The 14,575-nt window shown below is 35.5% G+C and overlaps 1 protein-coding gene across 1 annotated transcript in view; it reads left to right on the top strand.

Moving 5' to 3' along the window:
* The window catches only part of LOC150018864 (cytoplasmic dynein 2 heavy chain 1), a 283,446-nt gene that overhangs the window by 95,914 nt on the left and 172,957 nt on the right, over positions 1-14,575 (top strand). Inside the window, exons 53-55 of the mRNA XM_090265892.1 lie at positions 3,147-3,231; positions 6,386-6,540; positions 8,100-8,237. Of these exons, the coding sequence (XP_090122018.1) occupies positions 3,147-3,231; positions 6,386-6,540; positions 8,100-8,237 (378 nt within the window). The remainder of the gene's footprint in view (positions 1-3,146; positions 3,232-6,385; positions 6,541-8,099; positions 8,238-14,575) is intronic.

Raw genomic sequence — 14,575 nt, 5'->3', positions numbered from 1 at the left:
GAAGCATTTCACTAACCTAGCAAAGTTACCTTATAATAAAAGCATCACAGTAATAATTTTAGCATATTTTTAAGCTAAAATTTAACTCTTTCAAAAAAAATCTTATCTTTCCTGTGTTATGTGTTTTGAATATGAAATGTCAGGTAATTGAGATGCAAGGTTGAGGCTGGATATATGAATCTGGAGTTCAGGGGAAAGGTCAGGCATACATAAGATAAAAATTTTAGAATTATCAGCCTATAGTTGGTATTTTAAACTATGAGATTGAATGATGTCATCAAAGGACTGAATGTTGCCCAAAGATGGACTGGATCCAAGGACTGAAGCCTGGGACACTTTAACTTTAGGAAGTTGAAATGAAAAGGAGGAACCCACAAAAATTCTGAGAAGGAGCTGCTTGAGAATAGGAGGAAAACCAGGAGAGTGTGAAGACAAGCAAAGCCTAAAGTATAAATTTAAAATATTCTCATGGAAGCTTAAGTGTTTTGTCAGAAATCAGAGAAGGAATTTTAGAAAAAGAAAACATTCTCTAGCTTGAGAATCACAGCACTTTCAACCCCTCCATTACTTCAGGAATTATTGGGCTTACCTTTTATTCAATCTGAGAAATTCAGAAAACAATTTTTTTTACCTGATTACCTGGATTACTTGTGCTTTCTCTTGCTATTAATTTTAACCCTATTAGGTAATAGGAATTGAAGCTTTTTGGCTTCTTGTAAAAATTCATAGTTCTATTATTTTATTTTCTTCCTGGGAAACTAAGAGTTTTTCTATATGTTAAAATAGTAATCCTATAAGATTATAATGTTTTCTATAATAATTGTTATCTGTTTATGAGACTTTCTTTTTTTAAGTATATTTTATTGATTATGTTGTTACAGTAGTTCCAATTTTTTCTCCCCCTTGCTCCCCTCTGTCCAGTACCCGCCTTTCCTCCAGAAATCTCACCCTGCTTAGTTCATGTTCATGGGTCATGCATATGAGTTCTTTGGCTTCATCTTTTCCTATATTATTCTTAACTTCCCCCTGTTTACTTTGCACCAACCAATTATGCTTCTTAATCCTTGCACCATTTCCTCATTTCTCCCCCTCCCGCCTCCCAGCTGATAACCCTCCAAATGATCCCCATACCCGTGCCTCTGTTCCTATTCTGGTTTGTTTAGTTGGATTTTGTTTTTAATTTTTAGATTCAATTGTTGATAGTTGTGAGTTTGTTGTCATTTTAGTGTTCATAGTTTTGATCTTCTTTTTCTTAAGTAAGTCCCTTTGACATTTCATATAATGATGGCTTGGTGATGATGAACTCCTTTAGCTTCACCTTGTCTGGGAAGCACTTCATCTGCCCTTCAATTTTGAATGATAGCCTTGCTGGATAGAGTAATGCTGATTGCAGGTTGCCTTTCATCACATTGAATACTGCTTGCCAGTCCTTCCTGCCTGCAAAGTGTCCTCTGAGAAATCAGCTGATAGTCCTATAGGTACCCCTTTGTAGGCAACTGTCCACCTCTCTCTTGCTGTCCCTAGGACTCTGTCTTTATCTTTCACCTTTGGCATCTCAGTCATGATGCATCCCGGTGTGGTTCCCTCTGGGTCCAGCTCACCCGGGACCCTCCGTGCTTCCCAGACCTGTACGTCCATCTCCTTTGCAAAATTTGGGAAGTTTTCCTCATTTTTTTTCAATTCTTGCTTCCTCATGCTGCACTGGTTGACTGTTTTTTTCTTCCTTATCTTCCAAATCATTGAATAGAACCCCAGTTTCCTTCCCTTCACCATTGGTTTTTGTGTGAATTTTCCTTTGTTTCACTTAGCATAGCCTTCACTTCTTTTCTTATGCGTTTGCCATACTCAAGCTTTTCTGTCACGCCTGTGAGCATCTTTATCACCAGTGTTTTGAATTCTTTGTTAGGTTCGCTATCTCCTCATCGCTTAGTTCTCCCACTGGAACCTTGGTCCGTTCCCAGTTTTGGGCCATACTTCTCTGTCTTCTCATTCTGACAGGTTCCTGTGTTTGTTTGCCTTCGCGTCCTGGGTAGAGCTGTCGCTCCGTGGAGCCTTAGGGATTCATCAGTACAGGGTGACCTGTTTCACCACGTTGTGGCGCTGTATGTGGGGGAGGGGGTCCGAGAGGGAACAATGCCACCTGCCCAGCACTTGCCCCCCCTTCCAAGCACTTCTCCCACTTCCGCACCGGAACGGTGCCCCTCCAGCTGCTGCCCTGCCTGTTGTTCCCAGAGTGGATGGGTCTGTGGATGTTTTAGGACCATGGGGGCCCTTTAAACAAGCGGACTCTGCTGAGACCAGCAGTTTCTGCCTCCACCCCAACCCCCACTGGTCTGCACAGTCAGAAGCAGTGAGGCTTGATTTTCCCCGGTGCTGGTCCCTCCCAACTTTTTAAAATGTGTGACTGCACTTTCTGCCGGCCTGCCACTGCTGCCATCACCACACTGTGTCCTCTCTGCTCCTCCTACCTGTCTGGATGAGTATTTTCTCTCCATATCTCTGTTTTCTGGGCTTCCATGCAGTTTGAGTTTTTGAAACTTCTGGTTGTTTCTAGTTTTGAGGTAGTTGTATTTTCTCTTAGTTGTGGAGGAACACCCAGCGTGTCTGTCTACACCTCCGTCTTGGCTGGAAGTCACCGAGACTTTATTTTCTTTATTGTGATAGTGGCAAAAACCTTATTATAGCTAAATAATAGATAGTTTTTAAAATTATCAATTATTAAATTGTTTTAATTTACTTTCAGTTATTTCTTATTCAAGAAAGCTAAGAATCCTTACTATCCCTTTATGCCACAAAGGCATTTTTTAAATTTTATGCCAGATATTTTAATTATGTAATTGGCATTTGTGATTATTTTCTAATTTAATCCAAATAGTACTTTCCTTCATTTTAAAGTCTAATCGTCTTTTAAGTCCCTCAATGTCATTAATTTACAATCAGTTAATGGTTAATATATGTCAAAATCTTGTTGAGGAAATAATGTCTTTTGAAGATGGATATATTGATTTTTTTCTTTTGGTCTGGAACAAATCCTAGAAGAAAAATGCAATTAATACTTTGTGTGTGTGTGTGTGTGTGTTGAAAGTTTTTAGCCTCTGATATTACATTTACTTGAACGACTTAAAGAGTTGCTCTTCGTTTTTTAGATACCTGAAATGTTATTCAGTGAAACAGGTGGTGAAGAAAAATATGGTGACAGAAAAAGAAAAGATGAAAAGAAGAAGTACACAGGTAATTCTGATGAAATTGATTGAAACTGATTTTTAATTGTGAAAGGGTCATCTGATGTTACAGAGCCATTAAGGATTCACAGTGATTATTAATTTGAATAATATAAAACTAAGAAAGTTACATCTCTTGATGAAAACTATACTTTAAAGCCCTCTTTATTTGTAAGTAAGTTTTTATGTCATTTCATGTAAGACCTAACAAAATATCTGTTGTTTGAATTTAAGAAAGTAATAATTATATATTTGACCCAAATGATCTGAAGAGCCTTCTTATATTATTTGGGGTCTTTTGCTAATAGCCTAAACTTTTCATATTATTTTATTACCTATATATGTTATTGCACTCCATTTACACCTGAAAAAGTTTTATTATATTATTTGAGTATGAGCATAATATTTTCTTAAGTATAATATTCTCATTATATTCTCCAGTTCTAAATTAATTTTCAACGTGATGCTTATACTTCCTTTTACCATACATTCATTTGTTTATATAACCATCTAATCATCACATACTTATTGAACTTGTTTTATTTTAGGTGCTAGAGATGATGTAGGAGTTTGTAGTCTAATGATACCAAGAATTATGTTCTATATAAACATAAAACTGACGTAGCAAGATAAGTGATGGTAGAAGTTTTTATAAAGTACTGTGGAAACTGAAACTTCTAACAGGCAGATACTGTAGGAGTTGAATATTACCCGGACAGGCGGTTTGGGGAAGGGTATTCTCTTTAGAGTGACTAGCATGGAAAAGGCTTGAGAAATAAAACAGGAACTTTTATGGAACTCTAAATAACCCAGACAGTTGAAACATAGGATGTATAAATAGTAGAGTACTAGATGAAGAGGAAAAGGTAGGCAGGGTCAGGTAGCAAGGAGCCTTCCATGTCATACTAAGGGATTTGAATTCTAACTTATGCATGATATAGGGTCATTGAGATATTTTATTTTATTTTTAAATTATATTTTATTGTTGATGCTATTAGAGTTGTCCCAGTTTTTCCCCTTTGGCCCTCCTCCACCCAGCCCCCCAACTCCCTTAGGCCATTACCACACTGTTGTCCATTTCTATGGGTCATATATGTATGTTCTTTGACTAATCGCTTCACCTTCTTTTATCTAGTCTCTTGCTCCCTCCTCCCCTCTTACAGCTGTCAGTCTGTTATATGTTTCTATGCCTCTGATTCTGTTTTACTTGTTAGTTTATTTTGTTCATTAGATTCCACATATACATGAGATCATATGTCAGTCTTTCACCTACTGGCATATTTCACTGAGCATAATAGTCTCTAGGTCCATCCATGCTGTCACAAAAGGAAAGAGTTCCTTCTTTTCCACTGCTGCACAGTATTCTGTTGTGTAAAGGTACCATGGCTTTTTTATCCACTCATTTATTGATGGACACTTAGGCTGTTTCCAGATCTTGGCTGTTGTAAATAATGCTCCTGTGAACATAGGGGTGCATATATTCTTTTGAATTGGTGTTTTGGGATTCTTAGTATATATTCCCAGAAGTGGAATTGCTTGTTCAAAAGGCAGTTCCATTTTTAATTTTTTGAGGAAACTCCATACCATTTTTCACAGTGGCTGCACCAGTCTGCATTCACACCAACAGTGCAGTAGGGTTCCCCTTCCTCCATCTCCTTGCCAGAACTTGTTTGTTGATTTATTGGGGATAACTGTTCTGGCAGGTATGAGTTCACATCTCATTGTGGTTTTAATTTGCATCTCTCTGATGGCCAGAAATGCAGACCATTTTTTTCATATGTCTATGGGCTATCTGTATGTCCTCCTTGGAGAACTAACTTCAGATCTTTTGCAAATTTTTTAATTGGATTGTTTCCCTGGTATAAAGTCATGTAAAGTCTTTATATATTTTGGAAATTAAACCCTTGTCAGATGTATCATAGGCAAAAATGTTCTCCTATATACATAGTGGATTTCATTTTCATTTTGAAGATGGTGACTTTAACTGTGCAGATGCTTTTTAATTTGAGATAGTCCATTTGTTTATTTTTTCTTTTGTTTCTTTTGCACTAGGAGACAGTTCTGTAAAAATACTGCTATCTGGGATGTCTGAGATTTTACTGCCTGTGTTTTCTTCTAGGAATCAAATGGTTTCATGAGTTACATTTAAGTCTTTTTTCCATTTTGAGTTTATTCTTATGTCTGGTGTAAGTTGGTGGTCTAGTTTCATTTTTTGCCTGTACTTGTCCAGTTTTCCCACCACTACTTATGGAAGAGACTGTTTTTACTCCATTGTATACTCTTGCCTCCTTTGTCAAATATTAATTGATTATAAATGTGTGGATTGATTTCTGGGCTGTCTATTCTGTTCCATTGATATAACCAGAGTCTTGTTTTAGAAACAGAAATCTCTGGGCCCACCTTTTTGTTCAGTTATTGTAAAATAGATTGGTGTAGGGAGAAACCAAAGGCAATTGGACCACTATAGAAGGCTATTGCAATAATCTAAGAGGAAGAAATGGATTTGGGCAGCTAACAGGAGGTAATGTAAAGGGGAATTCATTATACAATGGCTGTAGCATATAAGGAAGGAGTCAAGAATTTTCCTTAGGTTTCTGACTTAGAAATTCATTAGACGTTGATTTTATTTACTGGCACAGGGAATACAGGGGAACGAGATTGCAGCACTGAGAGGAAGGTGATGTGTTTGTCATGGATGTGTTGGATTTAATATGAATGTATTCTTATTTTTTTGGAATTTGAAATCCAGTTTCTACCTGTGTCAAATGGAAGTGGATAGGTGTTACTTAGTTTGGTGTTGTTTTTCCATTTAGCAGTTTTTATTGATCTTACTTCTGGATCACGTGTGTTGTTTCAGTTAATTTGTATGGTATGACAACCTGTAGATTTATCTTTCTTACAGAAATAAAAGCGTTCAGGGGAAATATGTAACAATAGAAAGATAGAGGTCACTGAAATTAAATAATTCAAAATTCATAAGGAAACGGGAGCTGTGAATTGATGTTTAGGAATGTCTGTGTACCTTTAAATAACGATGGTATCTCATATTTATAGTTTTATAGGTGGAAGAACCTGGTATGAATTAAATATAGTTAAGGTAATTTTCTCTAATTCTAATCGATTATACATATATTAAGTCATTTTTGTTTTCTGTCTCTTTCTAGTTGATCCTGATTTTTTAAAATCATTTTTATTAATCCATGAATCTTGTAAAGCATATGGTGCTACATCAAGCCGATACATGACATTTTTACATGTGTATTCTGCTATTAGCAGCAGCAAGAAAAAGGAATTATTAAAAAGACAGAGTCATTTGCAGGTATAATACTGGTAATCTTGAATTATTTTATCTATATACAGAACAACAATCCATGTTGACTGTGTCATATATTTAATATAAATAAATATTGTACTATATTAAATGCCTCAAAACAAACTCACTTATGTTCCTGTATTACCTACTAAATTGTAGTAATGGTTTTGTATTTTTTTTTATTCAGTAATTATTCCTCTCCTTAACTGTATGGTAATTTTATGCTTTTATAGCTTACAAATTCAAAAATAGATGTTATTAATTAAAACATAATATCCCAGATCATGCTTTATAATTAACATTAAAACTTATATTTTATAAAAAATATTTTATTTTTGTCAGTACCTTCTGAACATTTTCCTTCCTTCATTTCTTTATTGGAAGTTTAAACTTTAATGTGGCATTAAAATTGGTCAGAGAGCACTTCTCCAAAGTTTTAGCTTCTGTTTGTTATAAACTAGGATTTACCTCAGCTGACAGTTATCTTATTCTTTCTAGTGATTCACTTTTATTTATATTAAGCCACTAACTACGTGCTTTGGGAGGGTTAATTTCCTGATTTAGTTCTATCTGATGTTGTGGATAAATCACTTAAACTTGCAGAGGTTGTGTGTGTGTATTAGATCAAGTATATATTCACAGAACTAGCATGATGCCTGTCCTCTATGTTGGGGGCTCAGTAAATATTAGTTACATTTCTTTTTGCCATTATTATCTCCCCAAATCTTCTGACAAAAATGCCCAACTCATACTATATAAAAAAGGGAATATTTTTCATGTCCATCGCTTGGATTATTCACGGGCAGTAGGATGGGGTACCATAATTGCCAGGCCAGCCTCAAATGACCCAAAGAATTGGTAAGACATTTAGAATGATAGCCCAGCAGTGTCTTATAAAAATATAGATACTGGACAGACAAATCCAAATGTTATCCAGTATAAGAAGGGTAGCCCTTGATTTCTCTTAACCTGTCTATGAGACTTAAACATGGAAAATTTACTAAGTTTTATTTTCTTTCTATTTTCTTTCCCATATAATGCAGTGGGTAAAAACCCAGTGTTTAACCTATCAAATATATGTTGATCCGTTCAGCTTTAATTTTTTAAAAGGTTTTATTTATTTATTTTTAGAGAGAGGGAAAGGGGAGAGAAAGAGAAGGAGAGAAACATCAATGTGTGAGAGAAACATTGATCAGTTGCCTCTCCCATGGGCGCCAACCAAGGACCTGGCCCACATCCCAGACATGTACCCTGACCAGCAATCAAACCGGCAACCCTTTGCTTTGCAGGATGATGCTCAACCAACTGAGCCATGCCGGTCAGGGCTCAGCTTTATTGTGATGTTTTAAAATCTGTTTTTCTTTTAAGCCTCAGTGGATTGTTTTACTACATCTTAATGTGTATATAATTGAGGAAATCAGTATAAGTAGCAATGAGAAAAAACTAAATTATCTTGTGAATGTTTTATATGTGCACATGTACATTTTTGCTTGATTCTCATAGTCTTTACTGTGTTAGTATAGATTTTTTTTCTAAAAAATATTGCCAATATTTTATTTATGTAGGCTGGTGTATCTAAACTAAATGAAGCTAAAGCTCTTGTGGATGAATTGAACAGAAAAGCTGGAGAACAAAGTGTTTTACTTAAAACAAAGCAAGATGAAGCAGATGCTGCCCTTCAAGAGATCACAGTATCAATGCAGGTAACATTTAGAGTGAACACAAAAATGTGAACAATAGGAAAACCATTTATACCTGATTGTGAGAAATAACATTTTTAGTTACGTGAGTTAAAGAATACTGCTTATCTATGGAGAGTCAGACTGATAGTGTTGTGAACTTGAGCTTTTGTGGAAGAGCATGGTATCTTTCCATAATTTTTTACATTGAATATATTGGGTTTACATTGGTTAATAAAATTATATAGTTTTAAGTTATACAATTCTATAACACATCATCTGTTGATTGTATTGTGAATTCACCATCCCAAATCATGTCTCTATCACCAATTATCCTCCCTTTACACTCTCCTACCTCTTCCATTTCCCTGTGGTAATGATCATACTGTAGTCTGTGACATGTTATTTTGATTAAAAAAATCTTAACTTTATTCTCAATTCACCATATCATAATTTATTTAAACCCTATATATAGCTTTGTCTATAAATGATATTATTTGTTTATCCTCTGCTAGTTGATTTTTTTCTTTTATTTCTCTTAAAATTATCTCCTTCAGGCTAAAGGGGTTTTCCCTGCCTTTATTTTCTTGGTATTTACAAAATGTCTTTATTGTATTTATATTTTCACGATATTTTTAATATTTTGATTATATTCCCTTTTGTCATTGCCTTTCTTTTGTTAAACCCTTTAAAAGATTCCTCTTGAGTTCTTTTTTTGCCCAGGTATTCTTTTATGTCTTCATACCCTCTCAGGGTGATCTTGCACTTTACCTTACTTTTTACTATGAACTATATTCTGACCCCTACCAAATCCTCCTTTTTTGTTTTTCAGCCTAAATCCCTCCTCTGAGCTTCAAACTCAAATATCTAATAAGCTGTTAGATATGTTTTTTTTGAATTCCATGAGCATTACAATTTAAAAAAGATTCAAAACTGAACCCATAATTTTCCTCTCCTATATTCCTTTCCTTGGGTTATGGCACCACAGTGTAGCTAATAATTCAAGACAGAAGTTAAGAATCATATTAGACTTCTTTTTTCTCAGTTCTTAACATCTAATGAATTATTAAATTTGGTTAGTTGTACTATCTTGATTATGTCTTAAATATATTTGCCCTTCTCAATGTTGGTGACTATTTAACTTCAAGCCTGATGCCTCTTTTATTTAAATTAACTAAAATATTTACGGTGGACTTCTGGTTAAGATGGAGGTCTAGACAGACATGCTGGGTCTCCCTCCACAATTAAGAAGGAATACAACTACCTCAAAACTAGAGACAACCAGAAGTTCCAGAAAATTAAGCTTCATGGAAGTCCAGCAAACAAAGATATAAAGAAGAAACACTCATCCAGACAGGTAGGAGGGGCGGAGCCCAGGCAAAGAGGATGCGGTGTGGTGGTGACAGCAGCAGCAGCACCAGCAGGCCTGCGGAAAGTGCAGTTACACATTTTAAAAAGTGGGGAGGGACACCTGGGGAACATTCCCAGCTCCTCACCAGATCGCGCAGCTCATGGCGCTGGCACCAGGGAAAATAAAGCCTCATTGTTTCTGACTGTGCAAAATAGTGAGGGTTGGGACGGAGGAAGAAACTGTTGGTCTCTCAGCAGAGTCTGCTTATTTAAAGGGTCCCCACAGTCCTAGAACATCCGCAGACCCACCCACTCTGGGAAAGATGGCCGGGGCAACAGCTAGAGAGCACCAGCCCCATACAGAAGTGGGAGAGATGCCTGAAAAAGGGGTGAGTGCTATGAAAACAGCATTATTCCCTCTCTGACTCCTCCCCCACATACAGCACCACAACGGGGTGAAAGGTGTTGCCCTGTACTGACGAATACCTAAGGCTCCGCCCCTTACAACATATCAGGAGCGACAGCTCTACCTAAGACACAGAGGCAGACAAACACAGGAGCCTGTCAAGATGAGGAGGCAGAGAAGTATGGCTCAGAAGAGGGAACGGGTCAGAGTTCCAGTGGGAGAACTAAGCGATAAGGAAATAGCCAACCTAACAGACTCAGAATTCAAAACAAAGGTGATAAAGATGCTCACAGGCTTGACAGATATGCTTGAGTATGGCAGACACGTAAGGGAAGAAATGAAGGCTATGCTAAGTGAAATGAAGGAAAAGCCACACAAAACCAATGGTGAAGGGAAGGAAACGGGGGTTCAAATAAGTAATTTGATACATAAGGAAGAAAAAGACAGTCAACCAGTACAGAATGAGGAAACAAGAATTGAAAAAGATGATAAGAGGCTTAGGAACCTCTGGGACAACTTTAAATGTGCCAACATCCAAATCACAGGAGTGCCCAAAGGAGAAGAGGAACAGCAAGAAATTGAAAACTTACGTGAAAAAATAATGAAGGAAAACTTCTCAAATTTGGTGAAGGAGATAGACATACAAGCCTAGGAAGAACAGAGAGTACCAGACAAGTCAGACCCAAAGAGGACCACACCAAGACACATCATAATTAAAATGCCAAAGGTGAAAGATAAAGAGAGAATCTTAAAAGCAGCAAGAAAAAAGGTGCCTATAAGACTTTCATCTGATTTCTCAAAAGAAACTTTGCAGGCAAGAAGAGACTGGCAAGAAGTATTCAATGTGATGAAAAGCAAGGACCTACAACCAAGACTACTCTATCCAGCAAAGCTATCATTTAGAATGCAAAGGCAGATGAAGTCCTTCCCAGACAAGGTAAAGCTAAAAGAGTTCATCATCACCAAGCTATTATTATATGAAATGTTAAAGGGACCTATTTAAGAAAAAGAAGATCAAAACTATGAACACTAAAATGACAACAAAACTCACAACTATCAACGACTGACTCTAAAAAATAAAAACAAAATCCAACTAAGTAAACCAGAATAGGAACATAATCATAGGTATGGGCATCATCTGGAGGGTTATCAGCTGGGAGGGGGAAGGGAGAGAAATGGGGAAATGGTGCAGGGATTAAGTAGCATAATTGGTTGGTACAAAATAGACAGGAGGAAGTTAAGAATAATATAGGAAAGAATGAAGCCAAAGAACTTATATGCGTAACCCATGGACATGAACTAAGGGGGGGTGGGACTGCTGAAGGGAAGGGAGGTACTGGGTGGAGTGGACCAAAGGGGAAAAAGAAATTGGAACTACTGTAACAACATAATCAATAAAATATACTTTAAAAAAAGAGGATAACTGCAAAAATAATGATAATAAAATATTTACAAGACTAATATAAAGCATGTATTTACAAGACTTCAAAAAGCATCTATCTTAATTAAGTGCCACAAAAGTTCTTAAAAATAATAAAGTTAGAAGACATGATATGAAGACTTATTATATAAGTACTTATAAAGCTACAGTAATCAAGGCACTGTTGGTATAGCGATAGAGATATAGATCATTGGAGCACTGTGGAGTCTATAAATAGACTTGCACATACATGGTCAATGATTTCATACAAAAGTACCAATTTAATGGGGAAAGGACAGCCTTAAAAAAAAAAAATGGTGCTGGAATATTTATATATCCATGTGAAGAGAAAAAACACCCAGATTTTTACCTTAAAACTTAAATGAAAATTAACTTGATATGGATCATATATCTACATATATAGTATAAAGTTATAAAACTTTGTAAGAAAACATAGGAGAAAATCTTTATAATGTTGGGTGAGGCAAAGATTTCTTACATATAATACCAAAATAGAAGAAAAAGTGATATATTGGATTATATCAAAATTAAAAACTACTGCCCATTGAAATAAATTAAAAGGAAAATTGCAGACTGGGAGAAATTATTTAGAACATACGTATCTGATAAATTACATGTATCCACAATATAGAAAGTATTTTAACTTGATAATAATAAAGCCCAACAGTCCAATTTTAAAAGTGGGCAAAAGATTCAAACATATTCTTTATGAAGGAAGACATGTGAAGAGTCAGTTAACACATGAAAAGATGATTATAGCATCATTAGTCGCCAAAAAATATAATCCCCTTATTTTCAGTATTGGGCCTTGTCCTAGTCTTTAACTGTGCCTGGCAATCCCAAATTCAGGAATTCTTTGACTTAATTTCTCTGAAAAAGTAACCTTTCAGCCAGTCTCTGCTAGTCACGAAGGGTAGTGGTATGAGTCCATGAACTACCTATTTAAAAAAAAAAAAAATTCGGTGAGACTTCAAAAAGCATCAGGTATTCTATAATTTTCATCAGCCACCTATAGCATTCTCTTGTAGTCTCCTGACTAGTTTCATTCTGAATGGATGGCTCTCTGCCTGGTCACAGCTGCCATTATAGGATCATACTTCTTCACCACCTGGTTTACTCCTTTGTTTCTGTGAAGTCTGTTTTACAAGAGCTTCTTGAGAAAGGATATTTGAGAAATATCTTGAGATTGCACATATATGAACATTCTGCTCTGTCCTTGGTTGGCTGGTTGGGTACTGGGAATAGTACTCTAGATTGGGATACGTTTTCTTCCAGATATTGATGTTATAGTCACATTTTTTCCATCTTCAATTGTTCTTATTGAAACATTCAAAGCTATTTAATTCCTAATCTTTTTGATGTGAGCTGTTTTTTTTTTTTAATCTTTTGAAATCTCTTATATCTTTGTTTTCCTTGTTCTGAAAGTTATGACATTTGCATTGATTTAGGTTTATTTATTTTCGTTCACTGTGCTGAACACCATGTGGGTTCTTTCCACCTGAAAACTTATTATTATTATTTTTCAGTTTGGGTAATTTCCTTAAATTATTTTCTTGATAATTTCCCACTATATCTTTGTTCTTAATTTTTGGAATATTTGTTATTTTGTCTTTGAGCTTCCTGTCTTCCAACCTGTTTTCTTTTTTATATTTTTGGTCCACGTAAAAATTTTGTCAACTGTATTTCCTATTTGTCCTGAGTTTTAAAAAAAATCCTCATGGGATTAATTTTGGAGAGGGAGTGAGGGAGGGGGAGAGACAGAAAATGGAAGGAAGGAAGGAAAGAAGAAGAAAGAAAATGAAGGAAGAAGGAAAGGAAAGGGAGGAAGAGAGAGAGGAAGGAAGGAAGAAGGAAGGAAAGGAAAGAAAGCAAAGAGAGAGAAAGGAAAGAAAGAAAAACATGGATCAGCTTTCTCCTGAACACACCCCAACAAGGGATTGAACCCACAAACTAGGTAGCTGCACTGCCTGACTGGGAATTGAACCAGCAACCTTTAGTTGCATAGGATGACACTCCAACCAACTGAGCCACCTGGCCAGGACCTCATTTTCATCTCTGTTATATTATTTCTCAGGAGGGTTGTTTAATATATCATTTTATATTTTGCTTTCTTCTCACTATAAACATAAAAGGCTTTTCTTTTTGTCTGGTCATCTTCATTGGAAATCTGAATATGGAAAGGGGAATTATATATTGTGAGCTTCACAAAATGGTTATCTGGACTGATTTGAATTACTTAATCAAAAAGACGTTTCACCTGATACATCAAAATTAATTCATTGGCATACAGAAAATTTTCAAAGGCAGTAATATTTCCAGATATTGATGGTTATGTACACATTCAGTGTTTCCAAGATAATTTTATTGAGTTTCTGACCTGATAAGTAATATATCAGAAAATCAAATGTAATTTTCATACTTTAAAAGTTTAGCATAATTTTTTTCTCAGGTTAATTTGGAACTAAATTAATATAAATATTTATTTAAAACAGCAAGTCAATTTGAATGTTAAAAATACCTGTCAAATGCTTCTTACCTTTAAAGAATAATTTGAAATATGAAAAAAGTGAAGGCTAAAATATAATACTGTTAATAGTTGTATATTTACAAAAAAAATATTCAACACTACGTGTGCTTGTGTTCTCTCAGACCAGTGAATATTAGTAATATACATTGCTTTAATACTTTTTTCTCTGGAATATTCTAAGAAGACATTTTTCTAACATTGTAGTTAGTTGTATTGCCTGACAGAAGAATCAGTGTGCATCTCCTAAGTTAATTTTGCTTAATTGTAAATAGCAGACATTTCTGTTTGTTATTTTGTTAAAAGAAAAATAAAAGTACACTCTAGAAAGACAGCTTAAATACCAAATTGCAACTTCTAAAGCTTGTGACATAAGGAAAGTATAAATTAAATGCAATTAGAACTCACAAAAGGATAACTTCAATTAGAAGAAAATGTTAATAGAAGAAATTCAGCAGCTGGGCCTTTAAGGATAATTTTGATTTGTGGAAATGGAGGAAATGCTTTCCCTGTTTAGGAATTGTAGCTGAGATACAAAGGTAGAGGTGCTTGTGGAATGTAAAAATTCGATTGAGCTGATGATGGTGTAAGGTACCTGAAGATAAGAGTGGGATATAAGAAAAATTTGGTTGGTTCAGTGA

This window comes from Furipterus horrens, unplaced genomic scaffold (assembly GCF_987537825.1).
Source record: "Furipterus horrens unplaced genomic scaffold, mFurHor1.1.pri manual_scaffold_2, whole genome shotgun sequence".
Lineage (NCBI taxonomy): Eukaryota > Metazoa > Chordata > Mammalia > Chiroptera > Furipteridae > Furipterus > Furipterus horrens.
This window is presented reverse-complemented; position numbering and strand designations above follow the sequence as displayed.